General features: G+C 40.3%; 2 protein-coding genes across 6 annotated transcripts; both read right to left on the bottom strand.

The window, feature by feature from the left end:
* Positions 1-183: 183 nt before the first annotated feature.
* nherf1b (NHERF family PDZ scaffold protein 1b) lies at positions 184-17740 on the bottom strand. 5 transcript variants are annotated; one of them, XM_081711012.1, is made up of 6 exons: positions 17029-17730; positions 8233-8403; positions 5659-5842; positions 3365-3408; positions 2190-2315; positions 184-1426 (listed from the first exon to the last, which is right to left on the bottom strand). In XM_081711012.1, the coding sequence occupies exons 1-6, from the start codon at positions 17506-17508 to the stop codon at positions 1280-1282; spliced, it is 1152 nt and encodes a 383-aa protein (XP_081567138.1). In that variant the 5' UTR covers positions 17509-17730; the 3' UTR covers positions 184-1279. The 5 variants fall into 5 exon arrangements, with proteins under 5 accessions (XP_081567138.1, XP_026864955.2, XP_081567141.1 ...); XM_027009154.3 differs by having other exon boundaries at positions 5689-5842; positions 17029-17728; XM_081711015.1 differs by lacking the exon at positions 8233-8403 and having other exon boundaries at positions 17029-17740.
* Positions 17741-19696: 1956 nt separating this feature from the next.
* Positions 19697-27656, bottom strand: trap1 (TNF receptor-associated protein 1). Its single transcript, XM_027009148.3, has 18 exons — positions 27447-27656; positions 26844-27005; positions 26557-26639; positions 25871-26011; positions 25647-25718; positions 25387-25547; positions 25142-25251; positions 24942-25015; positions 24232-24387; positions 23927-24047; positions 23158-23227; positions 22637-22784; positions 21921-22106; positions 21601-21739; positions 21388-21473; positions 21067-21212; positions 20762-20834; positions 19697-20527 (listed from the first exon to the last, which is right to left on the bottom strand). Exons 1-18 carry the CDS (start codon positions 27565-27567, stop codon positions 20426-20428), a joined length of 2151 nt encoding a protein of 716 aa, XP_026864949.2. The 5' UTR covers positions 27568-27656; the 3' UTR covers positions 19697-20425.
* Positions 27657-27901: the final 245 nt, after the last annotated feature.

Raw genomic sequence — 27901 nt, 5'->3', positions numbered from 1 at the left:
TATATATATATATACATACATACACACACACACACATACAATATATATATATATATATATATATATATATATATATATATATATATATTAAAAAAAAAATATTCATTCATTCATTCACACACACACACTATTGAACAAACTCAGTGACATTTAGGAGAAGAAAGTACATAGGACAAAACCTAATGGATTTTAAATGTTTTTATTTACCACTGGGTGCGAGAGATGACCATCAATAATGCCAGTAATTTTTTTTCTGGGATAAAAACCCAGAGTTCCTAATATGGGCATGACACCCACTGGATGATGCATGACTATAGCCCCAAGATATATTTTTTCTTTTCTATTTAACTTACTTAACATCTGGTGCTGGGTTTTATGCCAGTTCCTTAAGTAGGTGTTCTGTACCCAAGAGCTCCGCTGGGATATGCCATTTAAAATAGGCTAATTAGTCCTTTACTTTAATTTCTCTGGCAAACATTGACCCCACTAATTTTAAGCTCTTTCTAAACCACAAAAAGAATGCACAAATATTCAAATATTTACTTGTAGACATTTAAAGATCATACTGAGAGAACTATACATTTATTGTAGCACTGAAATAACATTCAACATGTATAGCATATGTGCATTATTCAATATGTGTACACAGGAGTGACACCAATTACACTGCAGTGGTCTGAAATGAGTAGTACACACTGCAAATATTCTATACTGAACTACAAAAGAAAGCAGCCACAATTAGACCAATTATTTTTTAACAAGCACACATTTCTGTATTCAGTAAGAAAACATGACATATCAGATAACAAGTAATTGCTGGTGAAATTATAATTTACATTTAGAACAATGATACTGTAACTACACAGTACCAATAACTGCACAGTTCTGACTTTATCAGTCACAGACATGAATTAAGCAAATTCACTGAATGCTGAATTAAGCAATTCAGCACTGATGCCATATATTCTTGCACACACAAAGAAGGGCAACAAACTGAGTTGATGGTATTTATAAAGGACTTATAATTATGTTTGATACATCAAAGTAATGCACTGCTATTGTTACGACTATCTAATTCTTCATCATCTAATTTGTGTTAGTACTTCAATTACATTATCTTGAAATATATCTAGTATTTCATATATATTTACTAAATCTTCACTGTGTTCTATATTGTCTTGTTCAAATCCACTTCAAAACAAGTCATATAAAAACATAACATCTTAAAACAAATCTGGCTTAAAATGATATCCTTTTTACAGGCAAATACATGGGAAGATTATAGATTACTGAACAGTTCGTGTTTCTTGTTCCAGTCCATGGGGGGGGCCCTCTTGTTGGAGCGTTTCTGATGCGCTCGCTCTTTAACTTGCTGCAGGGAAAGGTTCAGGGCTGGGATGGCATCCCTGATGGTGGGCTCCACAAACTAAAGCAGAGATTAAAAACTGAAACTAACTGCAAGTAACCTGCACTAAAACTTATTTAAACCAAATATATTAGATTTGCTAAGCAAGTACTCTTAAACAAAACAGATACCTCTTATAATCATGTTTACATACCAAACAGCATTAGCTTCTCTTTAAACATGATTCCTTTTTTTTTTTTTGTAAATCCCCATGATAGACCGTTTTGCAAGTTTTCCTGATTATATTGACCATTTGATGAATTTATTAACCCATTTGTACACTGCATACCATCATCCTGCAGAGTGTATGTGGCTGTCACATTCAAATAAAGCCTGATTGCTACATGTTTTATGCACTTTCCAAAGGCACATTTAGTAATATATAATTTGTCTATATATTTTATATTTTACATTTATAAAATGTCCTCAAACTGCAAACTAAATTTATACTTTACACCAGATTAGAGGTACTCAGACCTGCCCTAGTCTCCCTCCTCATATGAAAGCACTGCACTAAATGTTCTAGGTCTAGAGTTTAGACATTTTTAACCAAATCACTATCCAAGTGCCTCATTTCCCAGTACCCCCAAAAAGCCAAAAGCCAGGATCCAGTCTATGGACTTTAGCTCCATGTTCAACTCCACTATCTCCAATTCCCCATTGTAATTACTGTTGTGAGCAGCACAAACTAAACCATAGCAAACTCTATACGCTACCAGCAATGAATAAAAAATACCCTGATTGTGATTTTAATAGTGGAAAAAGCATCCATAGTCAGTCATACCTCCGTAGGCGGAGTGCCAGCAGGCGGAGTTGTGAATGATGCATTCGATGAGGTGTTTGATGGTGATGGGCTGACTGACACCTTGGGCTCTTTTGGCTCGGATTCTCTTCCCATTTTTCCATTAACCTGATAGCCCAGAAGTGTTAAATATGTACTCAGTGCCTGACAGCATGTCAAAATTCCCCAAGCTAAATATAATGTGATGGTTTTAGCTATTCTTTGTCTAGTAGTACCATGTAAACCCTTTGTGCTATGATTCCCTATTAGTAAGTGATCAATAGGAGGAACCCTATAACTTGTCCACTAGGGGTCAGGATTCACTATGCAATTACAGAGGATCATAGCAGTGTTTGTAAAGCAGTGCAGTGCAGGTTCAACTTGGAACTTCTTAGCAAAATAGGCCACACATCCCAACTGCTGATTAAGATAGAGCTTGGGCCTCATATGAGCTAGAAAGCATTGAACAGTAATAGGATTTGAATGAGAAATAAGCGAATTCTAAATTTCCAAGTAGTTTTACCACATTTTTTTTTTTTTACAGTTGTTAATATTCTGTTGCAAAATGCAAATGCAAAACAGTGGCACAGGAGCTTGCAATCCTTAACCCTGTGCTGAAATACTCAGGTGATCATGTATATAGGGGGAAAATGAAACTATGGTGTTCCACAAGGAACAGAACTTGACCCACACTTTTTATATTCTCTTCAGGTATGAAAAAGGATCTGACAGCATAGTGTCATAATTATACTTCTAGCACCATGCTTTTCATTGTAATTAACTGTCTAATATTTTATAGAAGACGAACCCATTTGTTATTTTCTCAGTTTTTATATTCTCATAAATACTATGTTTTTCATACTTATGAATATTATAAAAGCAAGAGAGGTTATCCTATACCTGTCTCAATGTGACATGTATTTTCTAATTAAATATTCATCACTGTCCAATCTAAAATGTATTCAGTGGAAGTTTATATTTTTTGGGTATATGCACTTTATACAAATCAACCACTCTAAGAAGACAGCGAGTAAAATATGGTTTTATTTTTAAGGAACCATTTTGAAGAATGCGGCATGTGTAGATGCCTGGTTGTGGTAATTGTGTTATATAGTGAACCATTATGGAGGCTAAAAATATGCCCAGCATGTTTTGCAATGCCATTCTCATTATCTTACCTTCTCCTCCAGGTCCCCGTTTACAGCTGGCACAGGCAAGGGTCCTACAAACAGAGAACGAGCCCTGATCAGTCACTGCTTCTGGACCAACCCAGTCTCACACCACAATCTCCATCTGTCAGCTTTCTCTACAGAGACCAGTGGAGTGCTCAGTCAGTGAAGGAGCAACCCCCCCCCCCCCCCCCCCCCACCATGAGAGGCACCATTAAACCATCTAATTAATATAGTAGTTTAGGTGACGGTCACTCAGGCTGCAGTGAATGGGTCACTGTTCCATCATACACTACAGATGTCATTCATTCACAATTTAAGCAAAGGTCATCACTGTGAGCCAATGCCCCCTATCCAGTCCAGCTCACAGGGGAAAGTGCACTGCCTTGGGCAACACATCTAAACCCAGGACTGAGATTTACTCAGAGAAAACGGGATAGCTACTAAACATCAAAGACCTCTGTGTCAGAACCGCTGCCCCGAGTGGAGTAGTCTCATGCAGAGATAAACTTCAGTTACATCAATCACCAACATAAGTTGGAGCCAGCAAAAGTCATCTAACAGATCATAGACAGCTAAAAAAGCACCAAGCATGCAGAGCTCTACATTCAATCTCTTCACTTCCCAGCAGGGGAGATATCAAGGGCTAGAGCAGGAGAACTAGGACTAATAATAAAGGGGGGGGGGGGATGGATGATGAGACTTTTACTCTGTTCAGTGTGGGATGAGTGTTTCTCCACAGAAGCTCTGGTTTTCAAGGTTCAATGTCCCTCTTGACTCAGGGTTTGATCACATAATTGTGACGTGTAGGCATGTTTAGCCCCTGTCCAGCACGCTGCCCACCCTTCCAAAACACACGCACACACAGACACATTCTCTCAGACCATACGTAGTATAAATACATGCATATGACTGACTGTGTGCACACTCAAGAGCCTCCTCAAAAGCTGTAGAGCTAAAGAGCAAGAGGCCACTACAGGCCAGTGCCATGGAAACCAAACAAAGGTGGTTTCTAAACCATTGATAGAGGGAGAGAAGGAATCTAGGTGTGTTAGAAGAACCATGTATTCTTTGCAAGGGAAAGGACCAGCATGCATAAGTATGTGGGAGTGAGACTCTGTATGTGTGTCTGTCATTTACAAGTCAATGCCTAGGAGCTGGTGGCCTGTAAGAAGCCCCTGTAAGTGCCGGGTTACCTGGGATCCAGCCAGGAGGCACCTTGCCCCAACAGAGGGGCCTATATCCTAACTTCACCTGTTCCATAACTGTGTACTATGGGAGCTCAAAAAGACCAACCCTGTCTAGTGTGGGTGCAGTTAAATCACTCACTCATACGCAAACACAGGTTAACTCATTGTCTTTAAGGACATACCTGAAAGTTAAATACAGAAAGGTTTAGAGAAAATCTGTGAATAGCAAGCAGTAAGAAAAGGGTCTCATTGGTATTCATGCAGAGAGGCCCAGGCTCAATCACAACACAACCCATTGAGATTTCAAACTGTTCGTGCAGGTTCCTTGCTATTTAAAATCCAAGGAGAAAAAGGAGAAAATGTTGACACTGTATATACAGATTGCATGGGTAGTCCCTTCATGGGTTTGGCCATAAAGTAAATAAAGTGAGTTTACCCTCACTCTGACTAAGCCTGCTGTTCCAAGCATGATAATGCACGCACGCATGTACACAAACAGACACATACACTTGCAACCATGGTTTCCATAGCTCCTACCAGTACATTTTGCCCTGAGAAAAACCTCCTGACACATAAGACCAGCTTCAGAGGGTCATAAACAGCCACTGTTCATAGAAAATCACTATATTTCAGGTCACGGAATAAAACCAACCACACCACAGCAGTCCCTGATGGGTGAGACCCGATGACGTGTTCATAACAACTTAAGGGCAACAATGAATATTGTAGATGTGGTTCAGTACAACAGAAAGAGCAAGCGCCAGATGATGGCATTGCTTCTCAATCTACAGCCTTGTGGTCCACTGAAACATACAAATATCTCATGACCTAATAGTGCTGGGTGATTGTTTTATCTCGAAACAGTATTGTGATAAAATGAATGCCAATAACGATGATAAGCGTTTGACATTTTTACTTGATAGATATAAATACAACAGTCCATCACAGCAGAAACAAATGCGACAACAGCCAGTCAGTCAGTTTTGGGATGTATATAAAAGTACACGCCCATTTTCTGCTGCAAAGCATTGTTTAAACTGCCAGTGCTGAAGTAAACTCTGAAAACTAGAAAAAAAAAAATGAATGGAACCAGCAAGTGGCATGAATGGGAACCTTTGTTGCCTTTGTTGCCTGTGTTGGTACCTGAGACGTGCTCTGGTTTGGGCACTACGCAGCACTTCTTAAAGTATGCATCTGCATCAGGGTCCACCACCAGCAGAGTTGTCTCATCCCCTCCAGCCCGGATGGCAGCTACCACCTCTGAATGCAGCTTCCCTTCTACAAATACACCATTTACCTAGCGAGAGAGAGAGAGGGGGAGAGCAAGAGAGAGAGAGCGAGAAAATGAGAACATCTGAGTACAACATGGTTTACTGTAGGGAACATTCACATCTATAGAGGAAGTGTGAAAAAGTCATTGATCGAGGAAGAGATTTTGGTGGACCACCAGCAGTCATTCTAAACTGTTCAAATTTCCCACGCCTGTGCAGCCCTCCTGAAAATGGCCTGGGCCAATTACAGAAAATTTCTGGCCAAATGAAATGCCAACCAAGGTTACATTCCATCTTTAAACTACATGGCCACTTCTTGTAATCTATTAAGGCCTATGGCAATGCAGTAATATTTCTTAATATCAACTAAAACTGGTTTAATATATCAACCAGTTTAATACATCAACCAGGACTGCCAATGTCTTGCCAGTTTATAAATTGCATATTAAACATTTAGGGGTTTTCAAGAAATAGTAGAGAAATACAATAAAGCAATATTTTAAGAGAGCCATCAATTAAAAACATACTACAAACAAGAATCAATGTAACTGAAAATAATCCGAAGCCACCCTTACTAAAATACTGCAGCCTGCTACCAAATGAAAGGAATGAGAAGAAAGAAGGGAGGAGAGAGGAAAGGCAGAAAACATGTCTACTCTCATATTCTTGTTTGTTTGTTTTTCTGTCCCTTCTGGAAAGGTATTTTTATCCAAACCAATGACAAATTTAAAATTGCTCCCAAGCACATTTTTTTGTGTGTGTGTGTGTGTCCCCCGATCTCCAGTATTATCTAATCAATGTTTATCTTCTAATGTTTTGTCTTCGCCTGTATTGTTGGGTGTGCAAAGATACATTATTAAATGTCATATGTGGATATTTGTGTGTGTGTATATAGAGCATTTACAAATATTAAAAGTATTAAAGGAGTCCTCCAGAGTTACGGGGTGTTGGTGGAGAGAGGCCAAAGCAGCCCAGGATTTATAGAAAACCTATGGACTAGCTATAGTTTTTGTTTTTCTAAAACTCACTCTCACTGAAAGCCTTTAATAACCATTTCCTTCACTCTAAGTTCGCACACTGCAGTTCAGAAATAAGATTAACTGTCCTACATATAAAGTGAAACAGAATTATAGACTCTAGTGCAGATGCCTGACTTTCCTGATCAGAGGACAAAAAGCAGGGACATCCTTAAACAATACTTTCAAGAGCTGTAGGAAGGGCGTCACCTCTGACACTATTTGAAAAGCTATTTCTGTGAGATTCATTTTATCCACAAGTTCATTGTTCCAGCACACAGAATAGCTCTTGTTTACTGAAGCAAGGATTCATTTTTTTAAATTATCAGTGTCCCTTCCTGCAGCTCCACTGAGGGGATATCCTGTGTGTCTTGGTCAAAGGAGCACACGCACACATGCACACAGGAAAAGACTACTGACATAGACTTTGCCAGAGCCTTGTTAGATGACAGCTACATAAGAATGTGTATAGAAAAGGTCAGTATACCAACAGACCATTACTGAAAGTAATATAAAATTTAACTAAAACTGAAATGTTTGGCTGTTTGGCTAACATGGCTTATGCTTTGAAGGCTATGAACTCCCACCAAAATGAATCAAAGAGCGGTTATGCATTAATACCTTAAAATGTCACATGTCATGAGCTGAACATTCAGGGTTTCTTGAGCACAAGCATGCGTCTGTGCGTAGAGTGAAGCCACGCCTGTTCCCTTAGCATGGACACAGTGAGAAAACAATGTGCTCTCTGCCATAACAATGGCTGCCTGAGCAACACTAAAAGTCCAGCTCTCAGTAGGTGGTGCAGAGGATCTGTTGGAGAATAAAACCTCCCCCCTCTATTTGTTCCAGACCCTTACTACAGAAAAGACAGCTGCTGAAATATTGATTTTGTTGCTCACTAACAAAGTAACAATAAAGCCTCCGATTGAGAGGGACATGTTTTCATTTAGTGATAAGACAAACAAACAAACATTCATAGCTGCTGTCACTGTGCATCTGCTTTACGTTCCCCAAGATCCAGTGAACCTTAGGATTTCAGTTAGCTCCTGTTTCAAGTTCCACCCTCATAGAAACATGACCAGCCATTTTGCTTTGCTGTTCTCCTGCAGTGATTCGACTTGGGGCAGTGCTGCACTCTGTTCTAGTGCTGTGTGTTCCATTACTGTACCACGAGGCCCTGCTTCTCTACGCTAAACAGGATGGACACTGAGCAAATCTTTCCCTTCCAGAAGCTGCATTTCCTCCAATGTTAGAAAACACTATGAAACTAAAGATACAACAGTCACAGTTTATGGTGCTCATGTGACCCCAACTACAACTCTGTCCAAGAATTCATCAGGAACTCATAGAACAGATTAAAGTAGGACAGACAATGACAGAGTATGTGCAAGTCTCTGTACCTGGATTATCCGGTCTTTGGCCCGCAGACCAGCTCTTTCGGCTGGCGAGTCCTCATCCACAGCTCTGATATACTGGCCCGGGTTGGACTTCTCACTATGCAGGTTGAAGCCATAGCCATTGTACCCTTTCTGGATCACACACAGACGTGGCCTCAGCTCATTCTGAAAGTTCTGCCAATGAGACAAAACAAATCAGTTACCACCTGTTACTAAAAATTACATAATAAAACAGTTACCGTCCCATTGTGCACAATAACATATCTGCAGAGCGTGATGGTAACACTGGGTAAAGATGGGCCAGTGCACCTCTGCAGGTATGTAGATTATACTGAGCTACAGGAGCAAGGGTGAGGGAACACTGGTAGGCCACAGAGGAGAGGAGGAAGGCAGGCTGGCTCAGGGACATTTCCTGCCTCCACTGTGTTATTAATGACCAGAACCCAGCATTGGGTCACCTGACTCCACACCTCTCACTGTTCACAGATGGAACACAGTACACTGCATTGTTATTCAGAAAAAAAAAAACCCATCCCTTCCGCCATTTGGAGACAGCAGTCTTTTTTGGAGGGCTCCATTTCCAAGGGCCGCTTGAGACACTTGATCCAGGCTTGGTCTGGTGAGCTAAGTTTGGAAAGACTTAAACTTATAGCCAAGACTAGAAACACAATAGTGAAAATGTAGATTTGGACAGCTGGACAGCTACCTGTCCTAACCCAACTATGTAATCCCAAAGGTTACAAAAACGTATGGAAACAGACAGACACCCCCTCCCCAAAAAAAGGAAAAAAAAGGATATTGATGAAACGCCCTAAATTGAAGCAATATGATTAGACACATCCTGGCTAATATTAATCAAATCCTGACTACTTCCAATAAAGCTAGGTGAGAACTGTGAGGCTGAGGATTCAGGTATGTGAACCTGGGTACTGTATAAGCACAAGCTCAGTCAACACAGGACTCATTAGACTTGACAGCAACACATCAGGTCAAGCATCTTGGAACAAAGACATTAAAATAATGGTTTAGCATAAACTCAGCAATGCAACAAGAGAAGAGTTTTGAAAGATGGGTAATGAAAGAGGATGTGGACTAATGACTGGGCCTACAACTGCAAGCGAGTTGTACATCTTGAGATTTTTAGACATTTTGAGCTCTGCCTAACCCTCAAAAACAGGACCCTGCAGAAAAACTCTCACAACCACATAACATAAAAATATATAACTGTTCCTTATAAATAATGCCCGCTCTTTAAACTAAAGTCCTCAGACTTTCTGTCCTCACGCATCTCCAGCCATCAAACTTCTCTTCCTGTCCTTTCCATTCTTCAGGAAGAACCACAATTCGGCAAAGCAGCCACACCCTATTAGAGTTTCCTGAAGACCCCACCTGCTTCCCCCGTCTTAGGAACATCCCACCCACAATGGACCATAGTAATGCATACTCCACCGCAACAGGGTTTGCAACAGCACCACACCCAGGCAGAATTCAAGATAGTGCAAGTCACCAAACAGACAAACACGCAAAGTCCTGCCTCTCTAGATCTGCACCCTAGGCAGGCCAGTTTCCTAATAAAAGCTCAGAGATTGCCCAGGTCTGGAAAGGAGTGTGTGCCAGTATGTATGTACTCAGCATTGAAACAGCCAAACAAATATAGTAGCTATAATTAAGTAACTTTGCCTACTTGAAATGTAGTGCAAAACGTTCTAGCGTCAAAAGTTACAAACAAAGAGTCTAAAGGTAAGACATAAGAGTGGTCTGCAAAGGCCAAATCTCCACTATTTCTCTGTCCCAGGAAGGGGATCATGAGCAGACCAACAGAGGACATGTTGTATAACAAGTGGGAAGGAATTTTGGAGAGGTCAAGGAATCTGCGGAATCTGCTGCCCATTCGCAAAGCCGTCTGTCTCCTGAGGTTTCACTCCTACAGCACGTCCTGTGTACACAACCCCAGCCCTGACCTCAGATCAGCACGCCTCACCACCTCTATTTGGTCAGCTCTGTTTGAGACTACGGCCTGCTCAACTCCCTCTGAGAGTCAACACTGGGCCTGGCGTTAGGGTGGAAAGCGTAAGGACTAAACATTAGCTGGAGTTGGGCACTTTTGGTTTCAAGTTCAAAGTTTATTTGTCACGTACATACTCATACATGGTATAACTGTCAGTGAAATGCTTTCTCAGTTGCACATTGTGATAGGTGGTTGTTGGAAGTAAAACAATATTGGAAACAAACATTACAATATTTTACTTTAATATATTTAATACTCTGATGAGGAAATGGCCTTGTACTAGTAGCTTTCCTATTCATTATTTCTCATCAATAAATCACTTATTGTCTGAACAATACACAAGCCTTTCATTTTCTCCATCCAGTATTTGCTAGGATTTACCCTGTTATTTCCCACTGTGTTTTATTTTCTTTTTCTAAGTGGAAGAGGCATTATGCCAGTCTTCTCTTTTCAGAGTAGACATTACTACTCTACAGAACATCTGACTTGTTTTCCCTCTGTTCTTCACATGAGTTTAGTGGGAGTATAAAATGTGTATTTGTCTTCAAATTTGAGTTGCTATACATTTATTAAGCTGGATAATAATGAAGAATAATTGTGAAGACTGTATGAAGTTTGGGAAGTGCTTAGACCCATACAGAAATGTCTACTTGTGTGAGGAAACTGGGAGAATTAAAAATGTGCTTCCTTCCTGCTCTGGCCTGACTCTTCCGTGCATGCACGTACGTGCGCGCGTGCACACACAAACACAGACACACAAAGACACACACACAACGTCACAAAGACAGACAGACAGACAGACAGACAGACAGACACACACACACAAAGACACACAAAGACAAGCAGCCTGTAGAGGAAGAGGGAGAACTTTAAGGGGAGCATCAGCTCCATCTCTTCAAAGCAAGCAAGCTATGGCAGCTATTTACAGTGCAGAGCCAGCATTTCATTCTGTATGGCATTGATCACTCTAGACTGTTAGTAACTTCTCTTTCAGCCACACCCACAAAGCCATTCAGATTGCGCTTTCTTGTAGATTGCGTGGAAAATCAATGGAGGTATCTGAAAAACATAACACATCTGGCTGCTATTTATCATATTAAAGTCTTCTGTCATCCTGTATGGCAACACAAGACATGATGTTGGACATTTAGCTCCCTAATGTTGGCATTTAAGTCACCTTGTCATCAAAGACAGACAGAGCTCAGACCCTATCCTGTCTCAACCGAACAAAGAAACAATTCATACAGCCAAAATCGGGTTTCTGATTTTCGAAACTGGTGTAGTTAATGTTTCCATCACTTAGGTCTGACACACCCATTACCACTACCATTTTCTGCAACTTTACTCATATATAGCAGTGGTAATGGATGTGCCAGCCAGTGATGGAAACACGGGAAGCTAGAGAAATATGGACTTGTGTAAGGTTAACACGAAGGTTGTGCCACTACTAACGAGGGCACTTTGAGCTGTGACCCTTAAGCTGGAGGAGTGACTCCAATAGATGCCAGGAATGACAACACCAATCTCAGTCCAGACAATCCTAGGAACAGCAAAAATACTCAAACCTTCAAACTCCCAGGCCTCTGGTAGAAGGGCCTGAGTGTGAGGAAAAAAGATAGAAGGGAATTTTTAAATTGACAAGGACTTCTCCAGGTTCTCTTTGTTAAGATATGTTTCAACAGTACTGTTTATGGCCTATTTTCCATTACCAGCTGTTTCTTTTAGGTCCAAAGTCCAGTCAGTACCTGATAGATGGCTTGCAAATGATCAGCCACCGTCGGATATGTTTGCTCTTGTTTGAACTTCACTCCATATGCAGTGATTACCAATTTTGTGACAGCTACACTAAGAACTCTACTATTATTTTCCTAAGTCACTAATGAACTACAGTCCACCTAATGTACAAGAACCTTCTGATCAAATGGGAATACCAAAGGGGGGGCTGAGCTGAAGCAGAGGAACAATTAAGCCAATAGCTTGAAACTGTTTCACTATCCCTGTGACTTACTTAGTCACGTTTGTTACTGAATTGGCCTTTTGAATATTTACCTTGAATAAAGTAGAACTTCCCCTATTGCTCACAGCAACCATAACGTAGTTTAGTGAGTACACTAAACGATTTGTTTTCTAATGAATTGTAGATTTCGCTCATCCTCTTTACACAGTGGTAAACACCCTGTAGGTTCTGGCATTAAGGAGGAGTTTGGCCTTTTTTGCCTTAGGAACATACAAAGAATGTTCTAAAAAGCTCACCAATATTCTGACTGAACATTACCATTTAAAAACTTTTAACAGACTCAATCAGGTACTGCAGAATGCTACATTTCTTCAATCACTTACTGAAAATGGGCTGTTGGGATTTTACTGCAAGGGTGTTTGACAATCGATTTAGTGTAAAATGTTTGATGCAGCTTGGTATCACACTTAATTGCAACAATTTTCACAAAAATATAAATGGGGCTTGTTTTGTTGTTTGTTTGAAAAGAACATGCATCAGATAATAATGTAGACTTTTAAGAAAGGAAAAAATAGACTTTAAGTAATGTCTAAGTAATTTAGTAGGAAGTCTGTGATTATTTGACCATTTCTTGGTTTCTTTTCAAAGAAATCTAAAATCTATGACATTTACTAAAATAACAATGAATTAACTGAAACAAACTACCTATTAAATTGACAATGACAAGATGACTTGCCCTCTCTTTATCCCCTACTGATGTTCAGTTTATTGTACATTCATAGGTCCTCTTTTAAGATGTCCAAGAGGATAAAATGGCTGAAGCATTATTCCTTAGAAAATACACATCTTTGTATCATTCCTTAAACAATACAATTTTGTGTTGGCTGCAAAATGTCCTGATATTTTGGGATTTTCAGAAGTGTGCTCTTATACATTAGCACCCAGAATTACAATCATATTGTGTCATAAATATAAGATTTTATAAAGCCCACCGCTCCTTGCATTCTGCAGTCTTGTGTTTTCTCAGGCTTGGTCACAGTGGTGACGCTTCTCAGGGTGGGGATGCGAAGTTATTTCAGGCTAACAGAGTGTCACTTCCTCATAAGCCCTGTCTTGGGAGGGAACTTTCCTTTCTCTCATTGTCAGACAGAGTTTGTGAACCCTGAGAAGAATGGACTGAGCAATGGAATGCAGCATTGTGACGGGATCCCCAAGAGACAATCTCTCAGAACGCCTGCCTTGCAGCCTCCCTACATGTAGCATGGCCCTGGGAGAGGGGTACAGCCTGGGGCAGGCTCCTGGGCCTGGCTTGGCAGCTAGTATTACATGCATGCCCACAGCAAAGATAACACACATGAGGTTTGGTCAAAATCCTCAAGCTCAGGAGGCTGTCTTTGCACTGCTGCCTCTCCCTGGGCATCAGACACAGCTGAAGTCAAAGAACATATGAGCAGAATGTGCTAGCACTGCACATGTTCCAACCGTCCCTTACTGGTAAGGAGAGAGCTTATACCCATGTGTGTCTACAGCCTTGGGGAATTACACAAATGTGAGAACCGTCAACAATTCTTAATAGTATAATGAAAAATTATTCTAGGAAAGATGGAACCACTGGTTTACAATGACATTTTGGTATCTCTCAATTATTTCCAATGAGTAAGATGGCCAAATTGCAATTAAAAATAACTATGAATGAAAATAATAAGGCTTGTTGTTAACACAAACCTTACAGATAATATTTTTATAAGATATTTTATAGTTTCATGGCTTTCTACTTTTTGAAGGCAGATCTTTAGTACACTCCTTTTTACAATAATGTGTCTAAATCCACAGTCTTTGATGCCATCTTCCCTGCACTTTGCTCATGTAAACCTTTTCCTCTAGTGAGCACAACCTAACAATCAGAAGAGGGAGGGGTCCTTCCCAAACTATTCACTCTCATACCAACACAAACAATGTAAAAAATACCCCCAAAAAAGACACAAGCATACACACATGCGCCCACGCACACACTACACTACATTACACTACACTAACAGCAGTCACATGAAATTAAATAAATCTGCTGATCCCAGTACAATCTACTTACAGCCCTCAAAGTAATACATTTTCTTTGGCAGAACATGTCACGAACATTGCCCAGATACACAAATGCTGGTTCAAGGTCAGCTATAAAAGGTCCAAGGTCAGCTATATACATCACTCCCAATAGACAAAAATGAAAATGGTGACAGTGGGAAACTGTTCTTGGGTCAGTGTTTTAGAGTGACAACACTCTGAATGCTCATAACAAAGCAAAGATTCACACACCCATGGAAAACAATGAGAGGAAAATCACTCTTGTGGGGTCTGTGTACTGGCTAGTCCCCCCCCAAAGGAACAGATTCACACAAACAGGCATTTGACTACTTTGAAGGCATTTTCTCACAGTGACAAGGAGTTTTGCTCTGTGTTGCTAAATGTCAGTCTATTTTTGCTGCCTGGCCTTATGATTTTAAGTAGACTTTGTTCCTTTCTGCACAGTACTATCTGAGGACAAGTTTCATACCAAGGGTGTGTCTGTTCCAAACTGTTCTTTGATGCAAGACTTTTATATAAATGAACAGATTAGAGTGTTTAAATATGGTCTTGACTGCTGCCTAGCATATATGGGGACACGGCTCTCTATGTGCCAGTAACAGATGAAGGCCCTGAAAGGGCAAAGCAGGAAAGGAATAAAATCTTTACTAGAAAATGGGTAAACTGGTAAAGGTTTCAGACTGCAATACAGTTCTTTCAGTAATGCGTAAAAAGTTCTGGTTCTGTGGAGAACACAAAGAAATTACAATAGCAAGACATGAAAAGTGTGCCTCAGATGTTTAAATACCAATCTTTACCTCTTTTCCTTACCAGCAACATGATCTGCTAATGTGAGGCATTTTTCAATGTGCCATCTGGCCTACCTCAAAGACAACCTGCTCACCGGCAATAACTGACCTCGTAACTCATGGCATGTGTTCATATGCAGCACTGCAAACCTAATTCTATGTGTGTTACTTATATTGCTGCTGTATTCTGCACTCTATACTATATTATTTTATATTTATGAATACTTATATAATTTTCTTCAAATATTTAAATGCATTTATGTGTGATGCAAACGGATGCCTGTGAGCTGTCTGGCTGTGTGTGCATGGATGATTTAAGAATGGATGTTTATGTGGTATCAGAAAATATCTGTGTGAACATACTTGTTTAGTAAAGCCTGATTCTGACTCTGATTCCTGTCACTATATACAGTGAGGCCAGCAAATTATAGGTTCTCTGCTTGTACTTTAAGTCCACAGTGCACCCCACACTTGGCTGGTTTGCTATAACGTAAGAGATCCATGAACTTAAGCCAGAGCCTTAAGCATGGCACTCTGGGTAATTTGGTGATGGTGAGGAGAGGAGCGGGCTGAAAGAGAGCCTGTGCTGTAAACAGAGGCTCATCTCCACAGGGAGCACAGCTGGTTTGGAGCCAGACCCTCAGGTTGTTGTTGTTTTTTAATATTAGGGTAAGGCACATATCATTGGCATTGCTACAGTGCATACACAGACAAGGGGCTATGTTTAGTTTTGTATCAATAGCACAGATGTGTGAAGGAAAAAAAAAAAAAAGCACAAAAACATGTGCCTTAGCGGAGGCTTATATACCCTGAGCTTGCTACAATGTTCTGTTAGTGTGCTGACTGCTTAAAAGTAGTACCATGTTTAAAGCACTACATATTCAATTCAAGGCTAAATTAAATAACCCATTTTGTTGAAAATATAAGAATCTTTAAAAGCCAGTAGTAAACTGGATTTAATCATCATGTGAAAGGCACACAATGATTTCTAAGATATAATCTGTTGTTAAGATGTAAAATAACATGATATACTGTTAAAATGCAGCAAACCTTATTTAGATCTGTTTTAACAACATCTAGATAACTATACATCATACCGTATCCATTAGAATAGATTCCACATATCACAACACTGGAATTAGTCTTGTTTAAAGAAAAGAATGGCTGTTACAAATGAACGCTTTCTTCATGTTAACGACTTCTCATTACTGAAGCAGTTATGATTTATAAACAATCTGAACTGTGGAATGTCTTGGGTACCATTAGCGTTTCTTTAAAAAAAAAAAAAAAAAGAAAGAAAGAAAGAAAATGAAAAATAGTCTAATAAATGACCATAGAGATGTTAGGCACAAAATTACAAAAGGAAAACGTCCCACATGAAAAAAACTGAGTCAACGCTTAGAAGCGTAGATTGGGCTTCCCTCAAGATTTCCTTTTGCAGCATCAAAATCATAAATCACAGCCTAAAACTGGTATTAGGTGCTGTTGCTTAATCTTGTCCTGTATATCAATTGTAACGCAAGCCATCCTCAGTATAGTGTCGTGCTGCGTACGCACAATCGGGTCTGGGCTGGTTGCCATTCTGCTGGGTGAGAACAACGCTACACACCCACAGCAAATGGTTCTTAATTATACAGAAAAAATAAAGAAATTCACTGCCAGCGCGACTAAGAAAGCGTTAAAACGATAGCAAAACAAACTGCATAATACAACAACATATCTTAGAAGGCCTTTTAAGCTGTTAAAAGTGATAGCATTGCTGAGTATAACGGCGGAAAACAAAAGTTTAGTTGTTTAGGAGTCATCAAAAGTAACCTTTTCAAATAGTAGGTTATTTCGACAAAAATATATCCTAATGTATGTCAATTACTAATCGTTCAATCAAGACTCAGACAAGTTAACAAGGTAACCGCCAATTACCTTTGATATCCACATTATCACAACTATACTTTTATTTTTTTAATTACCTTTTCTGAACTCGCGGAGCTGACTTTCTTTTCTAGGGGAATGTGCTCTACTTCGCCGTTTTTCACGGGTTCCGGCGTCGACTCTCTCGGGGTTCCGTGTACCTCAACATCCCCGTTTTCCACCTCACACTCTGGTACAGGTATCCCGTCTGTCACATATTCTTTCAGGCACTTCAAATTATGCTTTTTCAACAGTTGCTCAGTATCGCCGTCGACCACTACGAGTTCCAGTTTGCTCGTAGTCGCTCGTATCCGTGACACGACTTGTTGATGACTCTCACTTTCCACATTTTCATCGTTCACGAACACCAGTTTATCTCCGGCGCGCAAACCCGAGGTTTCAGCGGGCGAATCAGGTTCTACAAGTCGTATAAATTGTCCAACTTTACCCTTTTCTCCATGAAGATGGAAACCATAGCCATTGTCTCCTTTTTCAAGAACGCAGAGTCTAGGTCGAAGATTTTCTCTGAGGCTCGGCATGTTCAGTCTCTGGCCGAAACAACCTGTTAATGATGTCGTTGTTAGCACTGTGTAGCCTAGTGTGAAGAAAACCGCAAAGTCAACTTTTTTCTTTTACCGGCTACGGGCGAAAGAAACCACCCTACACTTGAGAAGTAGACTTGTTAATTGCTTCCGTTAACTATCCTGGAAAATAAGTAGCTGTAAATAGCGACGGTCACGTCTATCGCCGGTTCTCCGTCACCAAACGGCTCCTCCTGCGTGATGAAGGCCACCTCCTTTTGCTGTTACCCTAAACTTGCTATCTCTTCAAAATATGTCAAACACAATAATAAAACTGTTCTAAACCGCTAGTGTAACATAGTAGCTGGAATCTTCATTGGACTAAAAGAACAAGAGAACTTCTTTAACAAACATTCTACAGTACTATAGTTTGAAATTTACAGTCGCATTTGTTTTTATTCAAAGGAAATATTTGATTGGCAGGTATTAAAAACTCAGTCTAAGCTACTAATATTTTTTAAATGTAGGAAAATTTTAAAGCCTTCTTAATAAATATAACAAATCCTAGTATACAAAAACGTTTAACTAGGATAGTCAGAGAGGTAAAAGTTACAAATATTTATAAAGTGCTTAATGGGTGCTGCAAAGAGAAGCGGGCTCATTAAACAGAACGCAATCGTAGCCTGCTTGTTTCAGCGCTAGTTTGTTTTTTGTTTTTTTTACTGGGACTAAACTGGAGGTACCTTTTCTCTATTCTCTAACCTAGTTCGGATATTCCTCTACGTTCTCTGTCATGCCGTCACCTGTTCAACGAGTCGTGGTATTACTTTTGTCGGCTTTTTGCTGGAAATAATGTCATCTGATCCAGTCAGTAATTCTTAAAATGAAGTTATAGTAAAAAGAAAAATGTCCTTAAAATATACAACTTTGAAAGTGCTTGATTAAAAACGTTCTTATAGCCACTGCTTTCCTGAAAAGAATGAGCGTCATCTTCAGAACAAGTTTTGGGAGTGTAAAAAAGCTACTAAACTGCTAAAAAAAACCACAACAACCACCAAAAACCAAAAAACCAAAAAAAAAACCCAACAAAACCTGGATAGCATTGGCTAGTTCAGAAGTGACACTTCCGTTTAGGTTACCAGTTAAATATACCTATAGGCACATCCAGGCTCCAGCCTTATCTGTGGGCTACTAGGCCTGTCTCGGTCAGTTCTGTGTACTCAAAAGGTAGTTAACTGATGGTAACCTGTCTTGTTCTGTGCACAGTTATATATGTATGTGTTCATGGAATTTAGCATGTTAATTTAAATAAATAATGTTTTACACAGATCTTCTGGTTTGACTAAATGACATCACCAGAACCTTTTGGGTAAAGGTCAGGTTAGTAATATTTCCATTTTCAATAGTTGTCATTTCCTTGCATTCGGTCTTCAATATTTAACAACTTTAGTCAAACTTGTTTTATAGATGAGGTGGTCCACATCACAAATGGTTATTTTTCTCTACCTTGTTATCATCACTCAATAGTACTCAGCTACAGGTTAATATTTGTCTAGTTTGATAGTTAGACTTTGTCCCAAAAACTCTACAGGCTTTTTATGACTTTGTTTTATCAAACTGAAACATAATTCTGTTCTTTGGGCTTATCGTTGCTTTTCGTTTTGTGCTGAAACGCCAGGTTGCTTGCTATTGTAACTAGATAGTTGCTATTAGCCAACTGTCCAATTACTTAGAATAATATGTAGGCTTACTTATGAAAACTGAACCAGTTTTAATGAACAGGAAAACTTTGTTTATGGATATATACCATAAACAAACATGAGTTCTAATGAAACTGCGTATCAAAAACATTGTGTTCTTAAAAGTATATAACGGTCATCTGAACAACCACTTTATGTCCTCACCGCGTTAAAATCCTTGGTCAGCAAAGTAACAGACTTGAAAACGGGGCTCTGGTTTAAATTGAGTATACACTGACACCTAGTGGACACAATCGCAATGTCCGTAGTTAATTGCCTTCATAATCTTTTTTAAATGCTTGTTTTACTACTTATATCAGAGCAATACATCAACAGTGGAAGCATACAGGATGAAATCCAATAACAATATAAGTAGCTAGTAGATATAATCTCAGATCATCAGGATACACTATCATTAATAAAATACATGACAGTAAAGTAGCTGTAGAAGTACAAGACCAGTCACAATCTTTCCACTGCATTTTTAATACATATGCACTTCAGCTGAAAAGCTGTGGTGTAACTGGTTTTCCAGAATCAAATTCAGCTCACACAAAGTAGAATATGGAACAAATAAAGTCAATAAGATTTCTACAAACCACATAACTTGTGTATGTATTAAAATGAATGAGAAGTTTAAGCTCTTGATGAATGATGGCATTTGACAAACATTTATTGCAGACACCTGTTAATTTGACCTTTACACCTGAATATGAAAGGGGCTGATAACATGTTAAGTGTATATGCTGATCGTAAAAAAAAAAAAAAAGGACAAATCTGTAGAGAAGCCAAGAACATTAAAAAGATTATGATCTCCTTGGAATTGCCTAACGTGTTCAAGAGTGCAAACTGCTGTTCACATGGTGCAGCTCGGATAGAGGGGAACTTCACACATCAACTTTTGAAGTTGCCCTTTCACATTAGACCTGTGCCATCTTCCCTCTGACAAACTTTGGCAATCACAAGAGCAGTGGAAAAACTTGGCAAAGATTAGAAGCCAACTGCACATTTCACCAACAGTGCTATTTAGCAGGGAGGGTTCCTCCCAAATACCTTTGCTAGGGTTTAGGCTCAGCTCCTGCTGATTTGTCAGAGGGTGGGACAAGATGTGATGATGCAGGCCCTACAGAGGGCTTTGAAAAAACAAAAATGTCTTCAGGATATGACTCAACAGAGGCATCTCTATAACCTGCTCCTCAGTGTTTTTCCAGGGCTTTCGTTAGCAGATCATTTAAACGAGAGATCATTGGCCGGGGATCGTCATTCAGGCCAGCTGCGATCATGGCATTGTCATAAATCTAAAAACATGAGAAGGAAATAGTTCATAGATTATACTCATGATCTACTTTGTCTGATGATCTACTCATCAGACAAACGCCCCCAGTGGTACTACATGGAGAAGAGCAATGAATGTTGTTAATGTATTAGAGGACACTGCTCACACCACCCAACATAACACAACACATCTTAGAAGTAGTGTGAGCAGGAATGGTGGTTTTGAAATTTTTTTATAACTATGCCTATATCTGTACCTGCTCAAGAAGCAGCTGTGCCAGGTCAGGATTCGAGTCCTTCAGAGAATGAAGCTTCTTGATGAGGTCATGCCTGCCAGAAAAAAAAACAAAAAACATACAAAATAAACCAGCGCTAAATGTAGTGACACTGGTAGGATAAAGATTAGGATATAATATGTTAACTGACATGACTAGGCAACAAACAACTTTAAAACAGAATTACAAACATCTCCTGTGTAATGACCAGCGGTCAGGCAGTGTTATCTTGGAGTAACTCATCTCCCAACTCCTCTGTCACGCCGTGCCTGTGACGTGCTGCTTACCCAGCGTTTATCTCCAGTGTGGGCTGCAGGATCTGCGCTCGCTCCTCGCTGGTGCGTGCCAACTGCTGCGTGCGGAGGAAGTGGCGTGCCGCCCCCATCTCCAGCACCGTGATCATAGCTGGGTGAGTGGCCAGCCGCGGGGTCACCTGCCAGGACATGGGAAGATACCGTCACCTGCTGTCACCCCACTCATGGTGCATACTCCATCAATTACAAAAAAACCTCAAGAGTTATTAAGAGATTATTAAGATAAGATTCCTTAGTGTTGCATCAGACTTCAAATGTTGATATGACTAAATCTGCATCTACTATTTCCATTACCTTGATATTGGTGACTCTCTGGCCAAGGGAGTTTCTCATCCATACCATTAGATCCTCAGTCTGCTGCTCACTCAGTCTTTCTGATGCTATAAAAGTCAGTAAATTGATACATTAGTTCAAAGAAATTCTGTTCAATCCCCATAAGTACAAGATACATTCTTTTCTCCCTCCAGTCGCATCACAGAGATCACATTATAGAAGATTCTGTCTTACCTGGCCTGCTGTCTTGAAACTTCTCTTCTTTGTAGTGGTCTACAACAATGTCTGTCTCCACGGAGATGAGCTTCTTCTTGTCAAACTCTCGAAGGTGCAGCAGCGTTAGCTCATCAAATTGCTCATAGCAGAAAAGTACCTGCAGAGGGAAAAGATGGCTCAGAATGAAGTCAAAGGCCTACACAGAATTCCCAAACCAGTTAGTCTGGATTCTTTAGGGTAAAGTATAACTCCTTCAGGGAAAAAACATGGACTGGAGCCAGAGTGGATCAGACGGCAGGAACCACTGCATTTCCGGCAGGAGCTCTGTTCTCCCTCACCTCCATATCCTTCTGCTTCATGGCCTCAAAGTATGGGGAGTGTTCAGCCAGATGGCGGTTGGGGGCACACAGGTAGTAGATGTTCCTTGTGCCTGCCTTCATCCGCGTTGCATAGTCCATGAGGCTGGTGTGCTGGCCGGTGGGTAGTGCCGAAGACTCGAAGCGCAGCAGCTTGGCAATGTCCTCCTGATGACCGGCGGACAAAAATAAGCACTACCAGATGGGGAAAGGCTCACGATATAGTGGCTCTGAGGCCTGAGAGGAAGGTGCATGCAAAAGCCTCCCTCTGGTGACATACGGCCTGGATCATTAACCATCAGATTCATCAGGACACAGCAAACATATAACACGTGCATTAAAACAACTTGGGAGAGATGAATGAATATCTGATTGAAGGGGGCTGATGACAAACATTCAGCCATCATTTACACTTACATCTCATTATCTCACATAGCCTAATACATGTTTGTTTATACTCAAAGACAGTTCATGAACACTTAGTAATCAAGAACCATGAGCAATACCTTTCGTTCATTAGAGAGATTGTTCTTAAGAATATTAGAGCAGAGATTCTTAAAACACACAAATGCATCACTCACTCTTACTCGCCCTCCCCAACCATCTTCCCCATAAACCCCATCAATCTACCCTGGCCCCTCTCTCCCCCTTTTCTCTTTCTTTTCCTCTCTCTTGCCGTTCTTCATCCTTCCTCTCACCTTGACGTCCTGCTCAGCTGTTGTGACAATGCCTTCTCTCATGAAAAGGCCGTAGTCGTCGAAAAAGCGAGCATATTTCTCGGGCTCCTTCTTGCTCTGGTCCAGCAAGAAACGAATCACACGCTGCTGGAGCACGTCCTGCAGTTTCCTGGACAACAGGTCCGGGAATGACCCGTTTAGTCTAGTTTTCAATCCCTAAATCTAAGCCCATCTCACTATAATGGAAAACATTCCTCAAATCTGTGCAAATAGGATTCTCTCACACTATTCCTTCTAGCTTTCTTCTTTTTTTAATGGCAAAAACACTTCTTGAACACCAAGTACTGTTATTTTCAGAAATAGATCCCCCCCGCCAATTTTTTTTTTTTTCTGCAAAGATTAAACTAAAGATTAGCTTCCTATGGATGAGACCAAGTGCTTTTGACCTCAGAGTGATCTGGTGGTTTTATCGATTTATTTATTTATTTTAAATAAATCAAAAGCAACCTTTCACATATTATTAACAGAATTACCCATATTACCTGATGAGTGCACTTTCCTGTAACAACTCTCTGCTGAGGTTCAAGGGGATGTCCTCACTGTCCACCACACCTGCAACACACACACACACACGCACGCACACACCCTATATGAAGAAAGTACAACCTGCACATTTTCTCACCAAAGTGTTTTGTGGCAAGTTCCATTCTTACCATCAACCTTTTGAAATGGGAACAGAATAAAGCCATGTTTGGACGGATTTGTTCAACATGGGGAGGTGGGCTAATGTGATTCCCCACCCCCACGTTCTTTAGTGATTTGATTCCCATCCGAATCCAGCATGTCAGTCATTTTATATTAACAGTCGCAATCAGCTCCCATTCAGCTCGGCTTTACTTGCCAGTAAAAATTCAGTTGCCTTTTAACCTACTATAAAATGTTCCATAATTCTTTACATATTGCCCTGTCAGTAAATATTCCAACAGTAAATCATTTTTCTCAAGCATGGAAGCACTAAAGCAAGCATTTACTACTTATGTTTTGGCATTTATTGCTAAGGACCTTCTCAGAGGAGTGACACTTTTAGCTTCAGGTAAATTATACTACATTTATGTAGCCTGCTAATATTAAAACCCAAATTATTGTTATTATAAGCGGTTTTATAGTAGACAGATAATATAAATGAACATTTCAATTCATAATCTAGAAGTCACTCCCATATATGTAATTTATACTGAAATATATACCAAGATTTCTTATCCTATGCAGATCCTATGCAGATCTTGTAGTAAAATTGTCAGACAGACCAACCTCGCAGGAAGCGCAGCCATTTGGGGAGGATATCTGAGGCTTTGGTTTGGATGAGTACTTTCCTGCTGTACAGAGCCACGCTGGAACCCATCTCCCTACTCACGTCAAACATGGATGGCTTCTACACTCAGGCGCGCGCGCACACACACACACACACACACACACACACACACACACACACACACACACACACACACACAGATCATGTCAGACAAGCAGGAAGTCACATGTGCGTACGTGTACAGACCCGCAGCTACGTTTGTGTATTTGTAGTGGGGCCTGAGCCCTAGCTCTCGCTCACCCACCGTCTCGGGCACGTAGAAGATGCTGCGGATGTTGAGTGGTGCGTCAGCCCGGTAGTGCAGTGTATAGCGAGGCTTGTCGTACGCCTGGGCCACATAGCGATAAAACTCCTCATGCTGCCACTCACTCACCTCCTTGGGGTCCATCATCCAGAGCGCCTAGAGGGGAAACACGTGAGACTCACAGCATCCAGAGCGCCCAATGGGCAAACACGTGAGATTCAAGTAAACCAGTGCTCTTAGAAGCGAAACATGTGAGATTCAAGTCATCCAGGGCACCTATGGGGAAACACGTGAGACTCACACTTGGCCCTGCTCATTTATCCCCTCATCAGTCAGGCCATTTTAGATGTGTTGCTAGCAAACGACACCCAAATCTGGGATCATCAAATATTATATTCACAAAATATCTTCATAGGGGATACATTCTAAACCTCCAAATATGGAGTTTACAAATGTAAGAGAAAAAGTCATGCTATACTAAAACATTTAGTTAAGCCAAAGCAATTAAAAAAAGGTAATATTGACCTCCCCCAGAGTATGGCAAAGCATGGATGAGCATCAGAGCAAAAATCTGTTTTAAGCTATTTTGTTATTATGCAGTTCAAACTAATTCGAAACAATAAATCTGTAAGCATTAAATCTGATACATGATGAGAGATTATCAATATTATAATTAACTTGACAGCATTTCATGTACAGAGTAAACTTACCTGCAGAGTGTTCAGTCGCCGACCATTCAGGTAGATGGGGAAATTTACAAAGTTGCTATACTTGGTTATAACCTCTAAAGAACATTAAAATACAAGAAAATTAAAATACAACCAACGTTAACTTCCTACAATTCACTTACTAGTGTTTCTTAGTAAAAATGCATGGCATAAATTACCACAAATAATTAAAAACATGCTACCTTTGACACGATCCTCAGAAGAAAACTCCTTGCAATCATCCTTAAGGTGGATCACAATCTTTGTGCCCTGTCTCACCCCACTAGCCTCTGCGATCTCAAACACGCCTGAGCTGCACAAACACAGCAGAACTGAGAGTAAATTCAGAACTGTCTAGAGTCATTATTCCAAATTCAGACCATTATTCCAAATTAATTTTATTCTTCGTCTTTGCTTGCCTACACCACACAAATCGCCTGGGTCTTACCCATCAGATGACCACTTGTATCCAGGGACACCTGACTCTGCGCTCTGTGAATAAACTTCCACTTTGTCTGCCACCATGAAGGCTGAGTAGAAGCCAACACCGAACTGGCCAATGATGGTGCTGCTTGCTTCAGCTTGGTTTTGCAGAGCATCCAGGAAGGCCTAGAGAACAGTAGAAGAACCATGACAGAAGGTCTGATAAGAACATGCAGAATCACAGGTAGTGCACAATGAAGAAGACCATGGAGCAAGATGACAAACCTTAGAACCAGACCGAGCAATGGTACCCAGGTTAGTAACCAGCTCATCTTGATTCATACCAATGCCTGTATCCTAGATGGGATAAGGGACAATTCAGTTCACACTAATATATCAGGCATGTCCACTTTGGACACCCATACATGAAAATTCACAACACTTCACACTACACAATAAGCAGTGTTTGGCATGTAAAACAAAACCTCTTCTCCATAGCTGGAGCATACCTGAATGGTCAGAGTGCCTTTGGCTGCATCTGTCTGCAGGTGGATTTCCATAGGTGCAGTGTCTCCCCCTCCAGTGACTAGCTTATGCCGAAGCTTCTCTAGGGCATCGCTGCTGTTGGAAATAAGCTCCCTAATGAACACCTGGAACCAGGTTAGAAAACATTTCACAGGTTAGAAACATGACAGGCAGCAGCAGAATCTCTAGGCTCAAGTATGAGAAAACTGAGCATGAGATTTAAGACTGATGCATCTTCTCTCTCCTTGATACAGATTGCAGTAAACGTTTTAGAAGTGGCGGATCTTAATGCTACCCTGTAAGATGTGTCGGAGATTTCAGGGTTAAATATGAAGAGCAACACTACCAACTCCATCTTTCCAAGCAGATCTGAAGCAGAACTTTCAAATGATACATAAGGTCACATCTTCAAAAGCTTCTACCAAGCAAGGAGTTTACAAAACCTAACCGAAGATCCTAACTGAGACCTTCTTTCACAGATCACCTGTTATCAAATTATTCTGAAATTATGCATATCTCATGATAATCTGTGTTCAATGCAACTTCCCATAAACACAATTTAATCAGCCATTTTTATAAATATATCTCATAGGTTATTAAAATGTCATACTCTGATATACGTATCCTACAAGCTATTTTTGTTAAATATAAAATAAGTCTTCTGCCTTACCTCTTTCTCTGAGTACAGAGATCTGGCCACAATGTCCAGCAACTTTTTTGTCTCTGCCTGGAACTCATGCTTGGAGAAGGATCCTTACAGTAAAATTGGTACAAGTTAATAAGATCAAGTGGTCGGGAATAGTAAATTTATCTACACTCACAGCACGTACCCACAGAGAGTTCATTTCTGAGAAGCACTCAGCTAGAAAATGAGAGAGGCAACAAATGCAGACGAACAAACAAATCTACATGGCTTCAAAGGGAACAATAACATAAAATAAAAGGGTGCATTGGTACCTTGGACATTCTCAGTTTCACTAATGATATTGTGGAGAGGCTCCTCCTCTGTGGCTTCTGCCTGGGTGCTGTAGACTCGACAGGCCACAATCCCACTAGGATGGCTGGGTATCCACAGTCGAGGACTAGTGCAATACCACTGCTGCCTTGTACTCGTACTGACTATTGCCAGGGAACAAGAGATCAGGATGTTGTGGTGTTGTGTAACACTGCAGGGATCACAGATGTCAGTTAGAGTAGATGAGCCAAGTTCTCATTGAAGTGGTTATAATTTGAGTAGTGTCTAAAGGGCATGTGTTGGCCCTAGATCATAGTTGTAAGTACTATCTGAATCAAATGACGACAGCACTTAATGATAAGAGTCTTTGTGAAACACAATCAATCTTACATTTTAGTATTAAGGTGTAAAAGGGGGCTACTGATCTGATCCCCTACACAACCGAACAAATTATTTATACTAACTATTCATTATTAAAGCCTCTATCATGAAGCCTGATTTAATGTTCTTAAAACTAAGCCCTTCACCTCTGGTTACTCGTCATTGACAGCTCACATTTAGCTAGCGTTAAATAGTTCACGTGTTAGCTACTAACAAACTGTTACCTCCACTAAATGTCGCTGTGACGATCCGGGTTCCTACCCTTTGCCTAAACGAGAAAAGCCTGGAATTAGCCTTCCCAGAAGTTTCAAGTGCAAACTTAAATAATGCTAAACAGCGAGACATTTTCTTTTAACGTTTTGACCTAACTAGCTAGATAGTACTCAAAAACCGGCGTGTCGGGCAAGCGCGCGACAACAGTTCAAGGAAGGACCTTCTCATGGCGCTTATTGATGACGTAAACGCGAGCCACATACGTGCCTACCTACGTTTTTTCTAATAGCTTTAAAAAATATATTTCAGACGTTTGAGGGCAAACGTTTATTTTTTTGTGCCTTACTAAAAACACCAGTACACTAATGGGACAATGGACATTGATAAAAGTGGCACCTGGAATTCCCTTCTATGAGCTATCGTATAATCTACTTTATAGATTATTTCTACGATTGTAGGGTGCAAA

This window comes from Electrophorus electricus, chromosome 3 (assembly GCF_041902795.1).
Source record: "Electrophorus electricus isolate QZ-2024a chromosome 3, ASM4190279v1, whole genome shotgun sequence".
NCBI classification, from domain to species: domain Eukaryota; kingdom Metazoa; phylum Chordata; class Actinopteri; order Gymnotiformes; family Gymnotidae; genus Electrophorus; species Electrophorus electricus.
The sequence above is the reverse complement of the archived record's forward strand: the minus strand, read 5'-3'. Positions and strand labels throughout refer to the sequence as shown.

Excerpts from the sequence above, each read along its gene's own strand:
- nherf1b (XM_081711012.1), bottom strand. The coding sequence starts at position 17,508 with ATGCCGAGCCTCAGAGAAAATCTTCGACCTAGACTCTGCGTTCTTGAA. Across the intron at positions 8,404-17,028 it reads GCTCCGCGAGTTCAGAAAAG|AACTTTCAGAATGAGCTGAG; the intron begins GTAATTAAAAAA and ends TCTCATTGGCAG. Across the intron at positions 5,843-8,232 it reads CCAAAGACCGGATAATCCAG|GTAAATGGTGTATTTGTAGA; the intron begins GTACAGAGACTT and ends CTCTCTCGCTAG.
- trap1 (XM_027009148.3), bottom strand. The coding sequence starts at position 27,567 with ATGTCTCGCTGTTTAGCATTATTTAAGTTTGCACTTGAAACTTCTGGG. Across the intron at positions 25,016-25,141 it reads TTCTGAGGATCGTGTCAAAG|AGGTTATAACCAAGTATAGC; the intron begins GTAGCATGTTTT and ends AATGTTCTTTAG. Across the intron at positions 24,048-24,231 it reads TCTTCTACGTGCCCGAGACG|AAGCCATCCATGTTTGACGT; the intron begins GTGGGTGAGCGA and ends GCCTGAGTGTAG.